Source organism: Acromyrmex echinatior, chromosome 7 (genome assembly GCF_024713525.1).
Source record: "Acromyrmex echinatior isolate Ae372 chromosome 7, ASM2471352v2, whole genome shotgun sequence".
Taxonomy (NCBI): Eukaryota; Metazoa; Arthropoda; class Insecta; order Hymenoptera; family Formicidae; genus Acromyrmex; species Acromyrmex echinatior.
The window spans coordinates 11,246,028-11,256,445 of record NC_141858.1 but is presented as its reverse complement, the minus strand read 5'-3'; the positions used below and the strand labels follow the sequence as shown (position 1 = coordinate 11,256,445).

The 10,418-nt window shown below is 35.7% G+C and overlaps 1 protein-coding gene across 2 annotated transcripts; it reads left to right on the top strand.

Annotated features, from left to right (window-relative positions):
- The first annotated feature begins 1,378 nt into the window (after positions 1-1,378).
- nito (RNA-binding protein spenito) lies at positions 1,379-10,050 on the top strand. Of its 2 annotated transcripts, none has more exons than XM_087407606.1 (2): positions 1,379-1,735; positions 4,323-10,050. In XM_087407606.1, exons 1-2 carry the CDS (start codon positions 1,611-1,613, stop codon positions 6,496-6,498), a joined length of 2,301 nt encoding a protein of 766 aa, XP_087263732.1. In that variant the 5' UTR covers positions 1,379-1,610; the 3' UTR covers positions 6,499-10,050. The 2 variants fall into 2 exon arrangements, with proteins under 2 accessions (XP_087263732.1, XP_011060964.2); XM_011062662.2 differs by having other exon boundaries at positions 4,308-10,050.
- Positions 10,051-10,418: the final 368 nt, after the last annotated feature.

The following is a 10,418-nucleotide window of genomic DNA, read 5'->3' as shown; positions in this document are numbered from 1 at the left end:
TAAATGACATAGTACACTTTGAATGTCTAGACTTTTTTCATAGCACATAAATTAATGATGAAAAAATGCTTTCAGAAAATCTTAGTAACTTAAAATATGAATTTTTCAATACTGAACACTATGCCATTTCTAACTCAAGAAATAAAATTTTGGACAAAATGCATTTTGAAAACCTACTCCTCATATATTTTGCGCAAATCAATAAAAATTAATTAACTGAAATCAATGAAAATTAATTGACTTGGAAGAACCAGGATTTTTACCTAGAATGTCCTGAAATTGTTTTTGAATTGATCAGCTATCGCTGGACATCCTGTTTTTCTTTGCATTGCTGCTGTAAATTAAAAGGCCACTTCGATAATATTGTTAAAAATACATAAAATTGACGTAAATTATATCTTCTAAGGTGTATCTATCTTTAAAATTTAATGTGTTTCTCACATTAAATTTTAAAGATAGATACACCTTAGAAGATATAATTTACGTCAATTTTATGTATTTTTGCTAATAATAGACGAATAATTTTTATATCGAAATAATTTGTGTAGCGAAATAAATTCTTTCCACGATTTTTCTTTCAATAATGGATGAATTCATAACTATTGTGTAAGAAAAATTTATTTCACAGATATACGAATATTTATTTGATTGTTATCAGCAAAATCAATGCGAGAAATACGATGAAAATCATATTTAAAAAATAGATATACGCTAGAAATACAATTAACATAAATTTTATTCATTTTTAACAATATTGCCGAAAGTTTTTAATTTCAGTGGCGATGTAAATTAAAATTGTCAGAAAACAATGACATAAAAATAAAGAAAAAATATTTTGTTCTCATTAAGCCTCGTCAGCGTTGGGCACAATTTAAATACTTTTATTTGAAATATAATATTCGAAAGAAAGTTTGTATTTTGTATTTCAAAGTACATAAAAATATTTTCTATTTTATATTTTAAATACTTTAATGATATATTTATGCTCTGTCTAATTAAAGAGTGAATGTTAGAAAGAAATAAGAATTACTGCCTCTTCTAGAAACTCTAATGCAAGCGAAATAAAGTTTTCTCGCAATGTTGTAACGCTTAGCTTTATTGAAAAAGTTTAACATTATACATTATCATAATAAAGAGATAGAAAAAGTATTTTATATTTCAAATAAAACATTTGAAAGTATTTTGTATTTCAAATATTTTAATTATGATATTTTGCCCAACTCTGGGCCACATGCTTTCCTTTCCTTTTTTTCAGATCGAAATGAGTTGTCAAATCGCGCGCTCGGAAGTCGTCACGAGCGGAAGCCACGCGCGGCGATGGTGGCGCCAGTGACGGCGACAACGACGACAACGACGGTGACGGTAACAATAGGCGCGATTGGGCGCCATTTTGTTCGCTCTTTGCATCGCAAACAGGCGAAGTACAGCGTGCAGCGGAGAAATAGTCGTTCTCCGAGGAAAAAAAGCGGTTTTCTAGCAAATCCTTGGACGGATTTCATTCTCGTTCGTCTCTTCTCCTCCTCCTTTTCCTTCTTTCATATCCCTGTCCCGCGTCACATTCTTTTCTCTTGTTCCACGTCGAGCTGCGGTGCAAGCAGCAAGCAGCGTTGATGATTGGGATTCCGCGGGACGATCGGCACAAAATCACAGTCAAGATCCGCAACAACATGAAGAGGAGCTCAAGTCGTGATACCCCGCCTCCTCGTGTTAAGCGGAGCCGCTCTTCCATGGGACGGTAAGATATCTCGCGACATCGAACGAAAAACTCGCGTATCTCTCCGGTGGCAACTTCACGCGGCGTCTTTTCTTGGCCAAACAAATCCCGCTCGATCCTTCTGCGTTTAATCCTTTTTTTTCCCCCTCGCTTCGCGACGCCGAGATTGTTGTTCTGTGTAACTATGATCGCTGACCTGTGATACATAGCATTAATGATGTGTGGATTTTCTTTTTTTTTTTCATTGCTATTGTGCGCACGTACGTGGCGTTGCGCGCGCGCGCGCGCGCGTATGTGTGTGTGTGCACGAGTGTGTGTGCGTTTTACGCCGAGTGAATTATTCTTCATTCAGTCACTACAGCTAGCGAAACGTGTATTTATATTTGATATTTAAGGCTGTTATTTTTGACTATGAAGCTTTAAAAGAATTCGTATTTTCGAAATTAACTCTTCGAAATAGAAAATTTCAAAAATTCACACGTTCAAGTTTTCTTCGAGTATAAAATATGAGGGCTATTACTTTTGATTTCGAAGATTTGAAGCTTTAAAAGAATTCAAATTTTGGAAATTAACACCTTTGAAATAGAAAATTACAAAAATTTAGACATTTAAGTCCTTTTCAAGATGTTAAATGCTAGGGCTGTTATTTTTGACTTTGAAAAATTCGAAACTTTGAAAGAATTCGAATATTGGAAATTAATTCCGAATATCTTTGAAGTAAAAAATTACAGAAATTTACATATCCATGTTCTTTTCAAGATATGTTAAATACTAAGGCTCATTAAATACTGTTACTTTTTATAACTTTGAAATTTCGAATCTTTGAACACAACAAATTCCAATTTTCGAAAATTACCTCTACTATCTTTGAACTTTTCAGATGCTTCCAAACTTTGGATGCTATTTCATTTGTGCGTTCATTTTTGTCGTACAATAAATGTGTACAGAAGAGAAAGGTCCTCGGATTTCTTTACCCCATAACTAATCAATAGGCTTGAAAAATTTGTCGTACAATAAAAGCGCATAAGTGAAATATCATCCTTTGAAAAATTCAAAGGTCGAAGCTTCGAAGCACCTTAAATTTCAAAGATTCGGAATTTGAAAATTCTTTTAAAGCTTCGAAGTTATCAAAAGTAATAATCCTAGTATATAATACGTAACAAATCTTAAGGAAAATTTACAATTAGATGTGTGAATTTTTTTATAATTTTTTACTTGTTTGATCGACTTTCGTTACATTCTAAAATTCTATTAGGATGAATTTTATTCTAAAGAGTGAAATCTCACTCTTAAAGAAAATATATATTGAAAATTGAGTCACTCTTTTCAAGATTAGCTTAATTTTCACTCTTAGGGTGGTATTCATTGTCCATTCTTTATTTCAAGACTGTTTCAAGACGCTAATACGGCCTTCTGATTGATTTGACTTCTTAAGACTGTCTTGAATATGAGACCTGACTATGAATGTTAGCCTTAGGATTCAATTTCAAAGAGCTTAGAGAGTATTCGGTGCTTTAATATTGTTCCATTTCAATGAACTTACGAATAGATTTCACTGCAATTATTACAGATATAATAACTTGATATGTAGTTTTGCTATGTGTGCGTGTATTATATGCAGGGATGGCAATATTTGAAAGACACGTATTTAAAATACGTATTTAAATAGACTTTTGTATTTTATATTTCGTATTTAAACACTTTTTTGAGAATATTTTGTATTTTGCATTTAAATACTTTTTTTTTAGTATTTTGTATTTTAAATTTGTAAATACTAAATACATTTAAATTATGTAAAAAAATTTTTTATTAAAATTAAAATCGCACCAATGTTGACTCAATCTAAAGTGCGTTTCATTTCACGCATGATGTGCATAATGCATCATTTATCTTTGTTTACATTTGGTGAACAACAATCTCTAGCGTTATGTCTCAGTCAAGAATGGGCAATATTTGAAATGTATTTAAACACATTTTTATTTTATTGAGAGTATTTTGTATTTAAATACAATTTTTTTTAGTATTTTGCCCCATCCCTGATTATACGCTATATTATGCTACTACAAATGAATGAAGGGGACCATATTCGGTCAAGGTGCACGCATAATATTTTCAAGGTTCGGAAGTAACACATTACTTGTAATGTCACCATTACAATTATTCTTTTTTAGTAATGATTAATTACGTTACATCTCCTTATTTGTAATGTTAATTGTAACACGATTACTTTTTTGAATAACAGTAACGAATATGATTGTTACTTTTACCATTATTTTGTATACTTACAGTAAATTATACATAGAACGTACATAAGTGAATTCCAAAAGTAAAAAATATTATGTTTGACTATATCGCAATTAACTATAATCATTATAACCGCTACAGATCTCGTGTTGAACTGGTCTAAATTAGTGACAAAGATAATTATATATTATTTTAAAAAGGAGTCAATAACAGTATTGAGTTATTTTTCAGAAAAAAGATAACGAGTTACTTTTATAAACTTTCCCAACCCTGAATATTTTTGTGTGAACTTTTTACAATTTCTAATTTAAGTAAACTATACTGTTAAACTGCATCTCGTAATTTCTAGATACGATGATTCCAGCGACGAACGGATCAGTCCGGAAAGGATTCGACGACGAAGCCGAGGAGCCAGAAGTCCCAGTCCGCCCACGCGAGCATCGTCTCACGCTCGCTACGTTGAATCCAGTTCCCATCGCGACGAGTATTTACGCACATCGCGCGATGTACCGCGGGAGCGGTACACCTACAAGATGCTCTGCGTCAGCGCCATCCATCCAAAGGCCAGTGACGAAGTGATCAAGGATACTCTGTACAGGGAATACAAGAAATTCGGGGAGTTCTCCATCCAGATCTCGCACGAACCAGACGAACGTGTCGCCTATGTGTGTTTCCGTAGCTCAGAAGACGCCCGGGACGCTAAACATGCGAAACCGCGTATCATCATGTACGACAAACTAGCTCTGGTAGAACCGGTGTATGATAGACAGGAAGCCTACCGTCGTCCACGATCTATCACGCCGCCGGATTATGAGAGGTACTACGCCCGGTCTCCGGGACCTACAGATCGACACAGACCTATCGAGAGATACGAACGTGTGTACGGACCACCAGTGGGTTTACCTCCTCATCGGGAGATGCGCCGCGAGACCATCCCGCCGCCGCATCACGAATTCGTCCGACCACCTATACACCCCCATGGACCGCCACACGTTCACCCAGGACCGCCCCATCACTATGGACCGCCACGACATATGATGATGCGCCACCCAGTACATGGATTTGAGCGAGTGGAAAACAAGAAAGATAAGTTTCCCAATTATTTGCATCATGTGTCGCCGGAGGATGACCCTCTAGCTACTAGAACTCTGTTCGCCGGTAATCTGGAGATTAATATCACGGAAGAGGAGTTGCGTCGTATTTTCAGCAAGTATGGCATTGTCGACGATATCGATATAAAGCGTCCGCCTCCCGGTACTGGTAATGCATACGCTTTTGTGCGCTTCCAAACCTTAGACATGGCTCATCGATGTAAGGTAGAATTATCGGGTCAATACATCGGTAAATTTCAATGTAAAATCGGTTATGGTAAGGCAACGCCAACAACTCGGATATGGGTGGGCGGTCTTGGACCATGGACTTCCGTACCACAACTTGAACGCGAATTTGATCGATTTGGTGCAATAAAAAAGATCGACTACATCAAGGGCGATAGTAACGCTTATATTCTTTATGATTCGATCGACGCAGCTCAGGCTGCTGTTAAGGAAATGCGTGGCTTCCCTCTAGGTGGACCGGAGCGCAGACTGAGAGTAGATTTTGCTGACGTGACACCGGGCTTTGGTTTCAAGCCCAGATCGTATCCTGAGGATAACAATGACTTCAGACCACGTCCAGTTGACTACGAATCTCCATATGATCCTTACGGACCTGACGGTGAGTTCAATTACGGACCGAGGGGCTTCCGAGGTGGTAGAGGTAATGCGCCATGGCATGACAGAAGAGGAAACACTCGAGGTGGTTACAGAGGCTCATATCCTGATGGTTATATACGCGACGAAGCCGACTGGTCCAGTAGAAGACCTCCGCCTGAATTGGAATACGAGGCACCACGTGGACTAAGAAGATCGCTCTCGCGCGAACCAGGAGTCGATAGATCAAGATCACGTTCACCACGTAGACGACAAATGGATTCTGATTCAGATTCGGAGAATGCTCGCACTGGCATGTTGTCGACATCTCGCACGCTACCAGACGTTGCGCGCAAGTCAATCGCAGTTTGGCAAGGCGCGTTGATACTAAAGAACTCGTTGTTTCCAGCTAAATTTCATCTGACTGATGGCGAGACGGAGATAATCGATTCTCTAATGAAGGATGAAGAAGGTAAACACATGTTGCGCATTACGCAACGATTGCGTCTTGATCAACCTAAGTTAGATGACGTGTCTAAACGAATTCAAACATCGAGTTCGCATGCTATCTTCCTTGGTTTGGCTGGTTCAAGTACTGCGATTACGAATGACGATGCTAATGTTCAGACGCGACCACTGCGCAATCTCGTCTCTTATCTGAAGCAGAAGGAAGCTGCCGGTGTGATATCGTTGCTGAACAAGGACACGGAAGGCACCGGTGTGCTCTACGCCTTTCCACCCTGTGCATTCTCGACGGAACTTTTGAAACGCACATGTCCTAGTTTAAGCGAAGAGAGTCTTAAGGAAGACCACTTAGTAATCGTAGTGGTCAAGGGAGGTAGCGCCTAATATCGTCTTTTGTGTCCGTATTTTCTACATCGTAAGTGCAAAGATTCTTTAACATGCAACTCCTAAGAGCTTTTTTACTCTGATCATTTAACGAGGAAATGTTTGTCTCAAAATGGATTGAATGGGAAGTATGTTTGTTTATTTAAAAAAAAAATCTGTAAAATGAAGGAAAATTTTTAATTTTTTCCATATAAAATTAATGTTACAAATCTGCATTTTGAAAATTGTGCTACACACAGTCTAATCTGAAATGTAGAGATTTTTGGCGTAAATATTGTGGAAAAAATTTAGAATTTTTCTTCATTTTACAGTATTTTTTTTTTTAGACATCAAATTATATAAATGAATAATTATATTAATTAAAATATCGTGTTTTTCATTCAGTCCATTTTCAAGAATATGTTCCCTCGCCAAATAGTCATAGTGGACAAGCCTCTTAGATGCGAAACAATGTACAGGACTTGTGAGAAGGAGAACTTGTGTTTTTTGATCGAGTAAGTATTTCGTTTTCTACTGGCTTCCAGACACACAAGTTAATCTCATATGATTACAGACAGCATCGTAATACTTTGATACTTTTTTTATACGAGTATATATCGCATTGACATAGGAATGCCAAGTATATTAACGTTATATTCTATAATCAGACATGTAATAAAAGTTCGTAATGCCTAATTGTTGATTTGAGTCTACTCCAATCAGTTAGATTTACACAAAATTGTGCGAATCTGGATGTGTATTTAAATTCTAATCGAAATTAGGCAATACGAATTTTTATTGCGCATTATTATAAAGACAATCCTTGTATAGTTGTTAAACTTAATGATAGGCGAGGATGATGCAATTTTGAAATATTACTGGAAAATATTGTGTTCTGTACAGTATCTTGATTTGTGATATATTTTTTCAGAATTATAACTACTCCACACATATAATGCACATTATCGACTACTACATTATATCGTTACTGAGAAATTAAGTACTTATTTTCTATCAAAAAACACAACTTTGGTATTGTTCCCTAGTTAGATTAATCAAGTAGCAGCGATTACTAAATGGTAAAGTTTCTATCAGCAAAATCATTATTGACCACATTGAATTATTACAAATATTGTAATCCTCATTACTACAAGTGATGTATAATTACTTGTTTAAAGTGTAGTGTATACAAGAAGGATCTATTTGTATTATATACATATATACATTATATAACTATACGTACGTATGTCAGTAATAATATTGTGCACAGTTCTTTCACATTTGCAATCATATAATTAATATAATTGATTTGATTTCTTGGCCAATGCAAATTGAATGTCTTCTTGAGGCATGTATGTGCACATAAAAATAATAATTAAACACTTGACAAAAATTTTGCTTTAAAATAATGAAATTAGGACAGAATTCTTTACTAATTGTAAATTTTCAATATTAAGTGTAAGACATTTTCATTGAAAAACCTATATACATTTAAATTACTTTACTAAAAATTTTACATTTCTCCTAAAAATAGAATATTCTCAATTGTAACAGACACAGTGCGTAGCTTTATAACGATATGAGAACACTTATAGCTCACAAAAAATATATATAATTTTTTATAATCATAATGGCAAAAAAAATGTGAAAGGTCTGGATTAGAGTATATTTGAGATATGGCAAATTTATATAATTAACGTTTCACGATTTATTTCTGTATACTTCTTTTGTGTGGCATAATTTTTAAGTGATTGTGCAGTAAGTAAAATTCGTGATGAATGTAGTTACAAGTTCTGAAAGTTTGGACTGTGCCCAATAGTGAAGACAGTGAGGAAAAAAAGAGAAAATCTATGAAGAGACCTAAATTTGTTTACTGCAAAATAAAGTTTGTCGATCTGTGTTTTCATAATGTCAACAGAAGTTTATCCCTTTTTCAGTGAGGACTGGTTTTTTTTTCTCTAAAGGACAGTGTTTGGTGGCATTAACGAAATTGAGCTCTGAGTATGTGTCCAGTGAAATGTAAAAAAAAAAAAAGAAAAGTGATTGTGTTCCGTATTCCGGTATGGAGAACATCCGATTATCCGAAACGACGTCCGAAGGGTATATTTTTATATTTCTTTCAGACATCGGACGGAAGAAAGGAACGTCCCTGCCATACTTGAATGCGATTGAAGGTGCAGTGGTTAAGTATATTTAGTGTTTGAACGGAAAAAAATAGATGCAGTTTGTAGAGAGAAAAAAAAAAATTACAAAATGTGTCAATTTTCTTAATACCGTTTTACACCTATCAAACAATTCGAAAATTCTCGGGAAATTGATTAAATATTACAGTGATATACGCGAATGAAAGTTTTAACAGCACCATGTATTGTTGCATGATAACTTCACTTAACGGAAGAAAAGATTGAATTTTATACAAAACTCGTTAAGATCGCGAGCAATCTAATTAGTATCTCGGCCACATGCATGCATTTTAATCGATGACAACGTTCTATTGATTCAACATGAACGTCCGATATTTTATTGGTCCTAATCTGTATAACAAAACTTAATTTCTTCGGATTCCAATGAATACTTCCATTCGCGATATCCGAAGAAATTAATGCAAAGAAAAGAATTTAGAGCCAATAAAATATCGGACGTTCACATTGAATCGATAGAACGTTGTCATCGATTAAAATGCATGCATGTGGCCGAGATATTAATTAAACTGCTTGCGATTTTGACCAGTTTAATAAATTCAATCTTTTCTTCCGTTAAGTGAAGTTTATTGTGCAATAATACATGATATTAATCGTTTAGCAATGACAATTTCGAGGGATGGGAAAACGATTAAAAACGCGACTATGTAGGTCGTTAAATTCCAAGTGTTTGGTGCTAAAGAATCATTTTCTCGATTTCTCTCGCGTAGGAGGCTGTTACGTTCATTCATATACAATTGTCGCCTGTACGGGAAAAGGAGAGCGATGACCGTTTGTGACGTTTTTGGTGTTTTCTGTGGCTTGTGGATTCTCCCAGAGAAGCAGATAGAAGGTCGCGTATTAAACTTTCCAGGGACTTTAAACTTCGCGTCGTTGTCGAAATTATCCGCGCGATAAAGAATAGCTGTGTCGTCTGCCCGACGTAACAAAATTGTGCATCTGGATGTAGTATCGCGGAAGGGAGAACTATAATGAGAAAGAATAAGAACTGTAGGAATAAAAAGACACAGTGACGGGCGAAAGTCTAAAGAAATTCATATCTTCTCTCGATTCTGTGTGCGGGGCAAGTCAAAGTGAGTTCGTTCCGTCAGTGGTTTGACATCCGGCTCCGATTTGCGTCAAGTGCTGTGCTGCCTTTTGCTCGCAAATCTTTCCTGGCGTGGATTTGGCTGCTCTACGCGGTGTTTCGTCGTGTAGCTCCTAGCTGTGTTAACAGAGAGGAAAAAAAAAAAGAAAATTCTGTTTCAGATTCCGGAATGGAAGGCGGATAAAGCTCGCGATCGGAGATCGTCTCTCTCTTGTTTGATCACTGTATCCAGATTTGAACAAAAAAAAAGAAGAATTAAAAGAATAAATCACAGATCCAAGATAATTTCTTCCTAGTTATTCTTATGGGTATTTCGCACAACTCACGAATTTACGTTGCAATTCTTATATAATTTATATGAAATTATACGCGCGGTAAAAATATCTGTTTTGGAAAGAAGAGAAATACGTTTATAATTTGACATAACCTCTAAATCTAACTTGACAAAATAGATTCGACCGCGGGCGAATATGATTGCGATATTTATAATTGATTTACTGATAAAATTTATCGACATCATTTTTATAGACGTATTTAATCGTAAACTTCGTACGAAGTATTTATTATTTCAAGGTAATTAAAAGTAGACTACATATTTTTAGACCGTGAGGGATGGAAGGGAAAACAATTCAACGGAGCAACAGTTGCTAGAC

What these genes read in the sequence shown, in the direction of transcription:
- nito (XM_011062662.2), top strand. Translation starts at nt 1,611, where the DNA reads ATGATTGGGATTCCGCGGGACGATCGGCACAAAATCACAGTCAAGATC. An exon ending in AGCCGCTCTTCCATGGGACG is followed by an intron (nt 1,736 to 4,307) that starts GTAAGATATCTC and finishes CGTAATTTCTAG; the next exon opens with ATACGATGATTCCAGCGACG.